Source organism: Moschus berezovskii, chromosome 4 (genome assembly GCF_049115385.1).
Source record: "Moschus berezovskii isolate FMDL1 chromosome 4, NW_MosBer_1.0, whole genome shotgun sequence".
NCBI classification, from domain to species: Eukaryota; Metazoa; Chordata; class Mammalia; order Artiodactyla; family Moschidae; genus Moschus; species Moschus berezovskii.
In genome coordinates, this window is record NC_142463.1 from 73,667,924 (window position 1) to 73,683,003 (window position 15,080).

Sequence of the window (15,080 nt, forward strand, 5' to 3'; positions counted from 1 at the left end):
ATCTGGGGGTCTCCAGGATGCTCCTATGGAGCCATTGAGAGGGTAGCTGACCATCCAGGACTGGAACCTTGGGAGATAGTGGGGTTTGGTTGTACACAGTGTAAGCCATGTTGAAAGTGTGGGGGCATACACCCCTGCAGAATCCATAGTGTGCAGAGAAGAGCTTCTGGGTTGGGGTGAGGGGAGGTAGTAAACATTGCCATCATCAGAAGTTCACACTTAAGAGCCTACATTTTTTGGTGAATTGGGAAGAAACCTCATCTATTGTAAGACAGGGAGAACAGGAGGTTTGAGAGCAATCAGTGTGGGAAATAGGAAAGGGAACTTACTAGACATGGGAAAAGGACTAAGCATGTGTAGAACGTTCTTCCCAGCTTCCTCCTTCCTTGCTGCCCTTAAAGACAACCACACAAGGCCTTTCCCACTCGTTTTAGGGATTTTTACTGCTAATCAGTACAGCAGTGGTTTTACCTGGAAGTAGTATCAGAGAATGAAGGAGTGTGGTGTGTATGTGTATTAGTGATTGGAGGTGACATTGGTGAATCCAACATACTCCCTAAGGAATTCTTTGTGTTACAATGGGGTAATGAACATGGGGAATTGAGAGTAGCAGTTGCATTCCCAGGTTGGTAGTTCTAGAGTCAGCTGGTGTAACTGAATCTTTATGGGCTTCAGCCTTAAAGCGTCTTGTTGGGATTTTAGTAAAAGAGAAGATATTCTCTTGGTTTACCCTGAATACCTTTGGATATCTCCTCACTGTTTACATATCATATCTGCTGGGTGTTTATTCCCTGGAAAGCAGAGAGTGCCCCCTTAGCACCATGAATTTACCACTTTGTGTGGGGGTGATCAGTCTCTTGCTTATCTGCTGGCCCATAAGCATGTCTCTCATTTTGTGTTTGGAGTCGCATCACAGTGCCTGGCGCAGAGTGAACTCATGACAGGTGTTGGGTGAATTGTTGGCCGAAGACTGAATCAGCCTGGCCGAGATGTTTCTAGTGGTCCTGCCTCTGGGAGTCCTCTTCCTAGAGTTCTCCTCACAAGCTGATGGTTGAGAGGCCTTCTCCAAACCTTTTCATGGTTTTCTCTACCAACAAACCAACTTGAATTAAAATTTATGTAACTATCTGACAGAGAATGAGATGGCTGGATGGCATCACCGACTCAATGGACAAGAGTTTGAGTGAACTCGGGGAGTTGGTGATGGACAGGGAGGCCTGGCGTGCTGTGATTCATGGGGTCGCAAAGAGTCGGACACGTCTGAGCGACTGAACTGAACTGAAGAGGGAAAAATACAAAGATCCTTTGTATCCAGGAAGCCTCTAGAAGAGTTTCTTTGGTGTCCATAATTCCTGTGAAGCACCATGGGCTAATTAAAGTTCATGTCTAGACACACCTCTTGTAAATTGCCAGAGAACTATTTCCCACTTCTGTCGTTGTTGCTCTGTTCTAGGATAGCTTGTTGCTCTGTTCTAGGATAGCTCTGTTCTACCAGCTATTTGCCACATGTAGAGGTGTAGGAACCACGTCTTATACTTTTCCGCTTTTACTGTGAGTTCCTCTACTGAATAACCACTAAACTCTAAAAGGTCTTTAATCTCTGTCAGTGATGAGCATTATTTGGTTTTACCCATTTTTACCATTTTCTTGCCAGATTCAGTGAATGAACAGAGGCAGTTGCTTCCTCCCGGAAACCTTGGTTTCCTGGGGAATTTTTTTTTTTTCATTCCTTAAATTAGTCCTTGACTTGGCATGACTGATGAAGCAAGTAACTGCTTAATAAGAAGCAAAGCTGGGAATTGAACAATTTAATTAGCTTCTGTCTTTGAGCCTTTAATGGAAGCCATAACTTGACTGTGTGGAGCTTTTTAGTTTTAAAAGTGGAACATTTTTGCAAAGGGAGAGTCTCAACATGTTCCCTAAAAATGCTAGTTAACCAAAAGTCTGTTGAAAATATAAGATATCCAGTATAGCAAAATAGCAAAAACTTAATAAAAAAGTAGCTTTTTTTTAAGCAATGAGGAATTTTTTTTAAATGGTGAATTTTTTGAGTGATTTTTTTAATGTTACTTAAATTAACAATTCATAAAATGGATAATGTTACTTGACACTTTCTGTGTTTTATAACTTTTAGCAAACACTCATGAAATAAATGCTCATTGTATACATTAAATTTTAACTGAAGTAAGTAAGCAGCCCTTGCCTAGCCACCCTCCAGAACCTCCAGGGAACACACAAAACCCTTCAGGGCAAATCTTCACATTTAAGATTAGAGTTTCTGCTAGCTTCTTGTTCCTGTTTCATTGTCTTTGTTTTTCTGCCCACCGCATAGAAGAAAAGCTCTGACCAACCTAGACAGCATATTAAAAGGCAGAGACATTACTTTGCTGACAAACGTCCGTCTAGTCAAGGCTATGGTTTTTCCAGTAGTCATGTATGGATGTGAGAGTTGGAGTATAAAGAAAGCTGAGCACTGAAGAATTGATGCTTTTGAACTGTGGTGTTAGGGAAGACCCTTGAGAGTCCCTTGGACTGCAAGGAGATCTAACCAGTCAATCCTAAAAGAAATCAGTCCTGAATATTCATTGGAAGGACTGATGCTGAAGCTGAAACTCCATACTTTGGCCACCTGAGGCAAAGAACTGACTCACTGGAAAAGACCCTGATGTTGGGAAAGGTTGAAGAAGGGGATGACAGAAGATGAGATGGTTGGATGGCATCACTGACTCGATGGACATGAGTTTGAGCAAGCTCTGGGAGTTGGTGATGGACAGGGAAGCCTGGTGTGCTGCAGTCCATGGGGTTGCGAAGAGTCAGACACAACTGAGTGAATGAACTATCTGCCCACGTGGGATCCATATCCTTATTTGCTTGAATCTTAGAAAAACATTTTCCTTTTCATATCTCACTTAGCAAATTATGATGACATTAATTTATGTATGTAACTTTTATGTATTATTTGATTAATATTAAACTGAGGCTAAAAGACTAAGATAAATGAAAATTAAAAATTTTAATACCCAATAAACATTTCTTGAATTAAAAAAAATAAACGAGGAATGAAGTTAATGGAATTTCACAGAGAAGAATTGTGATATCAATATTTTTACTGTGCACAGAGGTCAGAAAAAAAGAATGAGGAAGGAATTTATTACAGACACATGAATTCAGTCAGAAGGGGCCCTGTGGGAGACTGATTCTTATTATGATATCCTGGTTGGAAGGGAATGAGGTAGGGTTATTGCCAGTGTAGTCAATGACTTGATTTTTCTCTAGTGAATTGGCTTCAGTAGGTGACTTTATTTCTTTACATTATGCAGCTGGAAATGCGTATTGATTCATTTCCTTTTCATTTGAGGGTCAGCTCTATCAAAGATGGAGTCATAGAAATGCTGTATTTGCTGAATATGAGCAAATGATTTAGTGTCTTTTTTTTGGTCTGAATGTTCCTAAGATTTTTAGGCACAAAATAAAGTTGAGCTCAATGAGATAGAAAATATACTTTGAATGTGTATATATGCGTATTACTATTCTTTCAGTAATTCTGTCCCTAAAACCTGGAGCGTTTTTATAAAAATGTTTTATTTTAGAGATAAAAAACCATAGAGGATTTTTGGTTCAAGGATATGTGTGGTTGAAAAATTTTTTTGTTGTTGTTAAATATTAATTTAAGCAAAAACAATGGTATGATTATTTTCCAAGGTGGTATTATTCTACTTAAGACTTTAAATGTTTGTCCCACGGTATAATTATTTTTTCCTGGTATAATTATTTTTTATTAGATGATTGTATTTTGTTTTACTATTGCAGATAATATTCTATTCTTATTTTTGGTATAATTTTTTCTTAGAAATTATCTAACCAACTTTCTCATTTTATAGATGAAGTAACTGAGGCATAGAGAAATCAGGTGATTTGTTCTTGGTTTAATTAAAAATATTACTAAAACAATATCTTCAATTACAGTATTTGAAACTCCCTCATAATGTTAAACTCTTGACTTAGATAATTTTGAGTATAATGGTGTTAAATTTGTCTCCTGATATTTATAATATTGAGATCTTTAAGACAATAGATTTTCCCCTCTTTTAGGTACAAATATGAGATACCAGGACAGATAGCTGGTAAAGGTTTGAATTCATATAATTTCCTTGTACTCTTACGTTTGTGCTAAAGTAAATTGCAAAAAAATACAACCACATACTCTTTTAAAATTAAAAAAATTAATTTGGGTGTGTTACAGGCAATTTAAAGGAATTTATAGCCATCATTTCTTTTAACAGGTTGAAGAAATATGGATACCAACACCATACTGCTCATCAGCACTTGTTTTGCCAGCTTTTTCACCTTTCAGATTATTTTCCACATTGTAAGTTACTGGTTTTCAGCAAAGATTTCTCCAGGTTTTAATAATCTCAGCTTCAAAAAGAAGATTGAATGGAACTCAAGGTAAAGAATATATGAAAATGTAATTGATTAAAAAACCTAGTCTTATGAAACAAAATTACACATTTAAAATATTTCCAAAAATTCTTTTTCACTTAGTATTTAACAAAATCTTAGGTCAAATTTTTTATTTGACGTTAGAAGTAAAAGGAAATAAAAGTGGATAGATCTAATACAAGAATCAGTTTTAAATTCTTATTCTGAAAGATGTTAGGGAAAGTTTAACTCACTAGGGAAATGGTGAGTAGGCTGTGGCTAACTGTGGTGGAAGGCACTGTTTTGCATTCTCCTCTGAAATATTTATGATAACAAATACATGTTCTCTGGAAATGGTAACGAAAGTAATAGTAGTTGGGACTGTGAATAGCCTATATATAGTATTGGCTGGTTTAGCCAAACCTAGGGCATTAAACAGAGAAGGCAATGGCACCCCACTCCAGTACTCTTGCCTGGAAAATCCCATGGACAGAGGAGCCTGGTGGGCTGAAGTCCATGGGGTCGCTAAGAGTCGGACATGACTGAGTGACTTCACTTTCACTTTCCACTTTCATGCATTGGAGAAGGAAATGGCTACCCACTCCAGTGTTCTTGCCTGGAGAATCCCAGGGACGGGGGAGCCTGGTGGGCTGCCATCTATGGGGTCGCACAGAGTCGGACACGACTGAAGTGACTTAGCAGCAGCAGCAGTGCTAACTAGAAAATGGATTCAGCAGATCTCCAACATTGCTATAGTTATTTTTCATTGAAATTTCCTTTTAGAATTAAAAACTTCTGCCAAGTCTATTTGTTTGAGAGTGGCCCTACAGGACCTGAAATGCCCCATCTTTGTTTGAACCAAATTGTTTTGCAGGCATGCACTTTTATAACTCAGACTGGGAATAAAGCTAGTTGTTTTTCTCTGCAATCTTACGCTGATTGGTCTGGTTCATACAAGTTACAGCTCTTCTACCCCCAAATTAGAACTATTTCTCCACATATTTTTGAAAAATAAGAGGTACGATTTTCTTTTGTTTAAAGAATAGCACAGAAATGTTGTTCAAATGTAGGATACAAAAGACACCACTCTTTTGTAAAACCATTTCTAATGTGAAGATAGAATGGAAAAGAAAAGGATAAGAGATGGGGGAGGGGACAAAAGCTAGTGGGAAGAAAAGGGAAGGGACATACAGGAGGATATACATTCTCTGTGATTAAATTTTGAACTATTTTCATTTTCTCTTCAACACGGTTAGGGTGAGTAAAGGCATTTGAATCTTGGGGAGCTGCAAGCCAAAGAAATAGGGAGGTTTCAGATTGAAGCAAAGATAAAAATGAAATAAAATGATGAAATGGAAAAATACTTAGCATTATTCAGCCTTATCACTGCCATTCTATGAGACATGGAATCACTGTTTGGGAGACTGAGTTCCTATTTGAAAAGAAAATCTGGAATTATCTAAGATGCATTATGCTATTGAAATGGTATTCTCTTTCTTCACATTTACTCCTGTTTCCCACTCCAGCTTAATTTACGTGGGACACAAGCTGTAAGGTGGAGAGTGCAAAGAAAAACAGCTGGTTGCTTTTTGAGTACGTGTATATGTATATACATGTATATATATATATATATATCTATCTTGAATGACTTCCCAGGTGGCACTAGTGGTAATGAACCTGCCTATCAATGCAGGAGACATAAGGGACATGGGTTCAATCCCTGGGTTGAGAAGATCCCCTGGAGGAGGCCATGGTAACACGCTCTAGTATTCTTGCCTGGATAATCCCATGGACAGAGGAGCCTGGTGGGGTACAATCTGTAGGCAAAAAAGTCTCCATAAAATGCACACCTGGGAGATAACAGTTTAATTAATTATAAGTAAAAAAAATCTTATACATAATTGTTGCTTTTTCTGCAAAGATGCATACTTATTGATATTATATAATTAAATGAATTCATTATTTCCACTTGCTTTCCTATGACATGGAAAGTCCTGTTATGCTGAAATAGTCCTAATTTTTAAGTCTTCTTCTTCAAAATATAACTCTTTTGTCTGATGGAGCTATATCATTTCTATTGGTCATACTCATACTACTTGTGAGTGGTTACATCAGTAACTTTAAATTGCTGTTCTAAAATGGTCATTATTTCCTTAAAGAAAAAACCGACAAACATTTCTTTTTAAATTTCTTTGAAAAAATTTAAATGTTTTATTTTGGGTAGCATATATATATATTTTAAGACCTTGAGGAATCTACATTCTGCTTTGCCAGGAATCTGATTTTAAATAATGAAATATGAAATTCTTACTAACAGAAGTTTCTGAATGTATAGGCTTTTAATACAGAATAGCATATAAGCATAGGGTGTTTGTTTCTTCTGTTCATTATAGTGGGAGCTATTTGATCCAAGTACCATGTAACTTTTTTCTCATGAATTTTATGTCATTTCCATCAGTTGAAGGCTTGCAATTCTTCCCTTTTACAGTGATACATCTCAACAGAGAAGGGAATTTGAGGCCTGAGTATCAGGAACAAAAATTTAGATTTTTTTTTCCAAAAGGGAACTTTTTGATAGAAGGTTACCAAGCACTACCACGGGTTAGTAAGAAGTTAGTCTTTTTCCTTTAGTAGAATTTTTGAATGTCAACAGGAAACTGGTTGTATGATTATTTAGATGGAGTGCTTTATTTGACATCAAGGAACTTACATTTTTATCTTGCTGTGTTCAAGTGGAATACAAATGTACTTGGTGTGAAAATTCCAGACTTGTAAACCAGGTTAATTGGGTTAGTTATCACATTTCAAAATGATATTTTGGTATTACAAAGGACTCAATGCCTTTAACTTGGTGAGACTCTTTGTGCATTTAAAATATGGTTTGATTAATTTGATATTCTTGCTAAGGATCATATCATTTATTAGAGCAACTATATTGATTTTTCAAATTGCAGTGAAATTTTTTCATATCAACTTTTGTATTGGTTGATATATTTCACTTACTTGTAAAGACTTGGGGTCGCTGCAGAGCGATTCATTGCACACCGTTAATTTCTACTCCTGACTCCTGTGCTGTGCTCCATTGTCCAACTCCTTGTGACCCCAAGGATTGCAGCCCCCCAGGCTCCTCTGTCCATGGGATTTTCCAGGCAAAAGTACTGGGGTGGATCACTGTTTCCTACTCCTGGGGATCTTCCCAACCCAGGGATCCAACCACATCTCTTCTGTCTCCTGCATTGACTGGTGTATTCTTGACCACTGCAATTAATTTCTAAAAACTTTACTATTCCTCTCGTCTTTTATTCTAATGAAGAGAAGAGAAACTTCACTACTCATAAATGTTTTTGTTTTGTAAATAAGTACATAGTGTCCTGTATACAGTTCTGTAAGTAGGATATCTTGAAGCTTGGTTAAGTCATTAAATGTTTAACAAGATACATTCAATGAAACTGATGTTTTTCAGCTAAATGTTATTCCTTCTATAAAGAAAATTTGATCTGGATCCAAGTGAACATTTTGTTTTCACTTGGGCATTTCTTTTAAAAAACAGATTCTTCTGAATGAATTCATGGCCCTCCATTTTCATAACAGTGATAAAGAGACACTAACACTCAATAGCTGCCCTAGCTATCTCACAGATTTCTTAAAAGAATCAAGTACAATAATGTGTATATTAAAACTGAAATCTCCAAGGGAATACATTTTCACTTCACAATCCATTCCAATTCTGATCCATCGATGTAGAGTTCATTAAGGCTAGTAGATTTGGAAGTCCTTCAGGTCTGATTGGAGCAGGAAACTACTCTCTCAGTGACAATGCTGGGGATGAAGCAGGGTGCAGGGTGGTGTACTTACCAATTGCCACTTGTTTGCACAAGACTGTCAACCGGATCATTAGCTATTCTTCCCCTTTAGACCCTTTAACCAATAAGTGGTTCATCAATTGTCTAGCAGGAAACTGTAGACCTAGGTACCCTTCTTGTTATCGATTCCAAAGTAAAGTTATGGCCCTTGGATTTCTAAATAGCCATTTTGTATTATACTCTCAGATGTACTGCAATCCTATATTTAAATGCTTCCAGATTTAACTTCTTCGGAGTGTTAAATGTCTTGCCAGAATTAGTTAAAATTTATTGCACAGAATCTAAAATCTTTGTGTGTATTTCATCTCATTTTAGGGTGGTATCTACGTGTCATTCTTTGCTGGTTGGGGTTGTTGGCTTGTACATTTTCTTGTTTGATGAGGCTGGTATTGCTGATCCACTTTGGTAAGCTGTTTCTTTCTAATATCGTCAATTTGATTTATGTGTTGATATTAATTATTAATAAGAACATCTCTTTACTGTAAAACAGCATATTTATGATGTATGGTTTATTTAAATGCTTGTGTTCAGACTTGTTTCAGCAAGGTGCATTAGGATGATTTATTTTAGATTTGAATACAAATAATGAGGGCCATTTTGCATTAGTATTGCAATTGCTATCCAAAACAGAGAATACGATAATTATGTAAATGTGTATACTGTGTTAGTGAGTGAAATCAAGTTATTATAACCACTGTTTTGAGCAAAAATGAGTTATTATTGAGATAGAATAGTCAACTTGGATAAATAACACTTTGTCTTCAAATTTATGTTTGACCCATCCTTCAGTTTCAAAGATAGGAAAATGAGAATTATAGATGTCCTTGTGAAAGGAGTTTAGTACCACATGAAATGATTTAAAACATGAATAGTAACTGTGTTCAGCCGTAATAGGATTATGTGTAAAGTGTTCTTTTTGGAGAATTTAAATCTTTCCAATGGCAGAAATTTTACGAACTGTAATTCCTGGCACTATGTGAGAAGCTTTTGTTCAGCTAAGTTTGAGAGACTGTGTTTTGAGAGGGCACTGGACAAGGATGTGATCGTCATGGCCTCTGAGGGATGTGGGGCGATTTAACCAGGTCTTTTGATTGTTTCTATTTGACTGAAATGATGTTGTTTTTTATTCATAAATATGAAGTTATGCTAGTCAGAATTATACAAGTTTTGGTAAATTTTCATTGAGAAGATCTTTTTAAAAATGAATTAATTTAGTGAATTTAATTCTTTGACCAGGTTTTAATGTAATCTACCTAAACAATTGCTACTTTTTTCCCATATTTTACCAACACGATTGTTAATAGAACCAGTTCTTTTGGGAAGTAAATTTTAGAACACAGATTTGATTCACTGACCAATTTGTCCTGAGCAAATTTTTACCTACTATATGTTTTGATATTTTAGCATTTTTTGGTATTGTAGTTTATTCCAGGTCTAATTTTCCTGGATCATATTTACAAATGAAAATTTGTAAAGAAGACATAACTTCTACTAAATATTTCCACTTGTAGTTTAACTGTTACAGTTTTACTTAATGTTCATTTTACCAATAATTCACCTTATAAGTCAAATAAAGGACTGGTAATTTGTATTTGTTCCTTGGAACCAAGATTCGGGCAAATGGGTTGAAACAACAGGATTAAACTGTCCTGTTCTGACCATTTTCTAATGTTTGCATGCCCAGTTGCTCAGTCGTGTCTGACTCTTTGTGACTCCATGGACTGTAGCCTGCCAGGCTCCTCTGTTTGTGAAATTTTTTCAGGCAAGAATATTGGAGTGGGTTGCCATTTCCTCCTCCAAGGGATCTTCCCAACCCAGGGACTGAACCCACGAATCCTGCATTGGCAGGTGGATTCTTTGCCACTAGCACCACCTGAGAAGCCTTTCTACTATGTGCTAATAGGGAAATCTCTCCAGTCTTCAGAAAAGTGAGAATGCTAGTAGTATTCAGTATATTGCCTCTATATCAGGGCAGGCTAGATTATTTCTTGAGCCTGTTTGAGCCTCTTATTCAAAATAGGAATCAAAACAACAACCAGCATCTGGAACTACATTTTAGTCCTTTCAAAAACAAATCATACAAGAACATACTTATAGAATGTTGTTTATTTTCATAAAACTTTTGGCTAATAAGTATAAAAAATTATGATTATTGCAATTAGAAGTATTATCATAGCTAACATTAATACCTTGTACAACTGATAGGTTACTATTTGCTACCTATAGAAAGCATTTATATTTAAATCTCAATAGAAAAAATAGTAGCTGTCATCTATAACCATGTGCTAAAAGAAGAAACCTGTTTTTTTAATATTTATAGGGGTGATCCATCTCTTGGGAAAGTGAATGTTGCTATTGCTTCAGGCTATCTCGTTTCTGGTATGTGATATGTTGTTCATATCTGTCTGTTTCTTTTTAAACTGCTTATGGAATTATGCAAAGAATACAGAGTCAATGCTTTAGGTTTGGTTAGTTGAGAAGTCACTTTTAGGACCCATACTGAGGGAAAAATGTCTGTCCTGATGGTAGGATATGAAACATTTTTTCATGGTGACTCTGTAGTTTTCAAAGATTAAAGCTGTAGAGTGAGGCCTTGGTTAAACCTGGAGTGTTTTGTTTTGTTTTTTTTAAACTAGTGATTGTCCCTGTTTGGACTAAAGTTGCTCAGGTGCAATCACCGTGAAGCTAACAAAGTCTAAGCCTGAGAGTCCTCATCTCACAGGCACTTGAGATATGCTTCCATGGTCATGGTTTTGTATTGTTTTGGTAAAATCTGCAGAAGTAAACTGTATTAGTTGTAATCAGTTAAGATCATGGAGTCTTTCTACTTCACATTTCCCTCTGTCATATTTCATCTCATGTTGGATGAGATTGGAGTAATCTTTTACACAATGAGACAGAGGGGAAGTTAGGTTGAGAATATGCCATTTAAACTGCTTTTTGAAAAGACATTTTGGACTGCCTCAATAAAACAAGAGAGAAATAACACATCCCTGACTTGGACATTTAGGTAGGAAACACTGTTTTGTAATTTTTGAACTTAATAAATAGCTGAAATAAAATCACAATAAAAATAATAGAATATGAATCAAAAGTGATAAAGATGAAAATGTTCTGCCATCAAGAAGTGAATTGTAACCAAAAAATTAGATTAAACCCAAACACAGTAATTTATTAAAAGGAAAAGATATATTTGGGATAGAAATAATGAATAAGCTATTGTATTATTTGATGTCCCAATTAAAAGAAGAGTGAATCATGTGGACACACTGGGAAAATGTTTGCTCATTTGGCACAAAATTCTGTCATTGACAAGGTTAACACCAAATTTATAATATGCTTCATACACTGGTTAATGACTATTGTCAATTCAGAGTAGTTACAACCCAGGAAATCTTGTACAAAAGGAGCTTGAGAAAGGTTTACTCAAATAAGGTACTTAAAAATAAGGATTATGAACTGAAACAAAATTTTTGTACCAAGCTGGATGAAAAGTGAATTCTTTTATTCTCTCTATAGAAAATACTATAAAATCATTATCTTAATATAAATTGGTGCTCAAAGAGTATACAGCTGAAATATAGGGAAAATGCATTTAGAAAAGTATAAAGGGCAGTAAATTACTAACACTTTTAAATTTTCTTGGTTTCCACATTTATGGTACTTTTTTTCTCTCCTGAAAATTTATAATTTGATAATTTCTTTTATCTTTATGTATATAATCACATCTAGTTTTGTATTAGTAATTTTTACTTTTATAAAAGAAGCTCCCCATGCTATAAGCTCCAGAACCTAAATTCTCCTCTGGTTTCCATCTATGATAGCCATTTGTTTCCATGTCTAAATTTCATGTTTAACCATTTGGTAAAGAAAATAGTTGTGTTCAAATTTTGAGACATTTCTGTTTTGTTAAAGGAAACAATTTTCTGAATCACAGTGCTGATGTAGAATTTAAAGAAAATCAATGCCTTGAGCTCCTTTTAAAGATCTCTTTTTAATAGCTATAGTTCTTGGTTCTTTTTCTATTCTGAATTAATATTTAATCACATTCTTTGTTAATTTTTAAATTTTTTGCTGAATTTGTGTTATAAATGAGTTGGTCATTTTATACCTACTGGGACCATCTTAATCTCTGAGTTATATACTGACAAAAATCAGTAATTTAAGCTTATTTTACAATTATTTTTATTCAATAATATTTTTGTTTTGTTTAACCCTTGAAACAAGTTATTCATTTATACTTTCAACAAATACATTACATAACTATATACCAGGCACTGTGATGGATGCCCCTACTGGTCACAGTAGTGTGAGGGAGATAGCCTCTGGAGGCATCAGCTTTTGTGGTAAAAGGGTAGTTGATCTCCTGTTGTATGAGACAAGTGCTGAGGGCTCAGAGTGGACTGTGGTGAGCTGTCAGGAGAAAGAGTTAAATACATTTGAAAAATGATGAAGCTTTCTTCCTATGTAATATCTCACTTTTCCTTCTTACAGATTTGTTGATTCTCATTTGGTATTGGAAAGTGATTGGTGATAAGTATTTTGTAATTCACCATTGTACAGCGCTGTATGCATACCACTTTATACTGGTGAGTGCTAGGATTTCCAGCAGTCTGACAAACGGACAACGCTGGGAGTAATGACTCAAGGGTGAACATAAATTTAAACATATAATTCTTAATTTATAAAGGTCAACTCCAAATGCATTCAGGGATCACTCTTATGATGTTATCTTGTATATTAACAAAAATAATACTTTACTTGTGTATTTGTATTAGTGTGTATATCTTTGGATTCATAAACTTTGAGAAAGGCAAATGATCCCAGTTTCTTGAATGTTCACTTAAAACCTTTAGGATCATGTGGCTCTTGATGTTTGTCTGTCTTTCTAGATGCATTTATGTTTTAACAGCCAGAGCTACGTATAGATTCCTATATAACCAGCTAAAATACTTCTTTTCTATTTAATCTCATGTATAATTCCATGTAAATGCATGAAGTGAAGTGAAAGTCGCTTAGTCATGCCTGACTCTTAGTGACCCCATGGACTAAACAGTCTATGGAATTCTCCAGGCCAGAATACTGGAGTGGGTAGCCTTTCCCTTCTCCAGGGGATCTTCCCAACCTAGAGATTGAGCCCAGGTCTCCTGCGTTGCAGGTGGATTCTTTACCAGCTGAGCCACAAGGGAAGCCCAAGAATACTGCAGTGGGTAGCCTATCCCTTCTCTAGCGGATCGACCCAGGAATTGAACCGGGGTCTCCTGCATTGGAGAAGGAAATGGCAACCCACTCCAGTATTCTTGCCTGGAGAATCCCGAGGACAGAGGATCCTGGCGGGCTACAGTCCACGGGGTTGCAAAGAGTCGGACACGACTGAGCGACTTCATTTTCACTTTCTCTTGCATTGCAGGCAGATTCTTTACCAACTGGGCTATCAGGGAAGCCCTATAAATGCATAATTGCACTTAAGTAGCCTAGAGAGTGGGGCGGGAGTGAGGGGGAGTCTTGCTCAGAGACTTCAAGACTAACCTAATAGAGGATCCAGCAAATCTATTGTAATGTCCAGCACTAATGTACATTTTTATTTCTAACATTATACATTTGTAAATTAGCAATTTTATATCCTTTGCATCTCCTCAGTCAATTATTTTTTAGCCTAGATATACCACCAAACCCAAGATAGATATTAGGAAATAATAGACATATGTAAACTAAAATAGTATAAATTTTGTGTAATACATGTGGTATACACTTCCATGTTTCCTCTGTTTTAAGACATAAATGTAACCATTGGCTTTTCTTTTTATTTGGTGTTACTAAAATATGCATATTAGTGGACATTTGCAACTGTTTTGAGGTCTTTTTAAAAAAACTTATACAAATGTATGTTAATAACATTCTTCCATTTTTCTTTATATTGCCCCACACAAAGATAGCTGGTAAATAAGGCATCAATTCATCATTCTGTAAGAATAAGATATAGCAAAGCATCTCTTTATATCGCCCGTTTGAAGTCATGAATCTAAATAATTAATGTAAATGTTTTAAAAACTATGCGGGTTTTAATGTTATTTATAATGCTTATATATCCCAGTAGGTATCCACAATTGCTTTATTTTCTGAAACAATAGGCTCTTTTACTGGCATTTCCTACTGTTTATTTCCTTGTCTTCCTTTTTAGATTTTAATAGATTATAAGCAATTATAACATATAGGCTTCTACTTTGTGCAAGTCTTAAGTAGTTGGAATATACATACTTAGCTTCCTAAACACTTTTGCTAAAAAGACATGAAAACTGACTAACCAAATATTGGTTAATTCAGGGAAGAATGTATGTGGGTACCTGTTTGAGTTTAATATTATGCTGCAGGTTAGAAGTATGGTTTCTAAACACAAGTCACAAATAATCATTGTGCTATGAAAAGAACATAAACTGGTGAAGGATAACAGGTCACTTACATGCATTTGTAAGTGTGACTAGTACGAAGTGTTGTTCTCTCTTGACCACTGAAGTCACAAGCTTGGCAAGTGGCTGACTGTACATGGGTTGGCAAGTTGAATATTTCATCATGTGGGATGAATGCTGTGTTCTCTTTGAACTTTTCAGTTCAGTCGCTCAGTCGTGTCCGACTCTCCGCCACCCCATGAATCACAGCACTCCAGGCCTCCCTGTCCATCACCAACTCCCGGAGTTCACTCAAACTCATGCCCACAGAGTCGGTGATGCCATCCAGCCATCTCATTCTCTGTCGTCCCCTTCTCCTCCTGCCCCCAACCTTTCCCAGCATCAGAGT

The 15,080-nt window shown here is 36.0% G+C and overlaps 1 protein-coding gene across 6 annotated transcripts in view; it reads left to right on the forward strand.

Moving 5' to 3' along the window:
• TLCD4 (TLC domain containing 4) overlaps window positions 1-15,080 on the forward strand; it is a 126,135-nt gene that overhangs the window by 62,971 nt on the left and 48,084 nt on the right. For all 6 annotated transcript variants that reach the window (XM_055403776.2, XM_055403772.2, XM_055403775.2 and 3 more), the window contains exons 2-5: window positions 4,284-4,449; window positions 8,601-8,690; window positions 10,606-10,664; window positions 12,780-12,874. In XM_055403776.2, coding sequence (XP_055259751.1) covers window positions 4,295-4,449; window positions 8,601-8,690; window positions 10,606-10,664; window positions 12,780-12,874 — 399 coding nt within the window. In that variant the 5' untranslated portion in view covers window positions 4,284-4,294. The remainder of the gene's footprint in view (window positions 1-4,283; window positions 4,450-8,600; window positions 8,691-10,605; window positions 10,665-12,779; window positions 12,875-15,080) is intronic.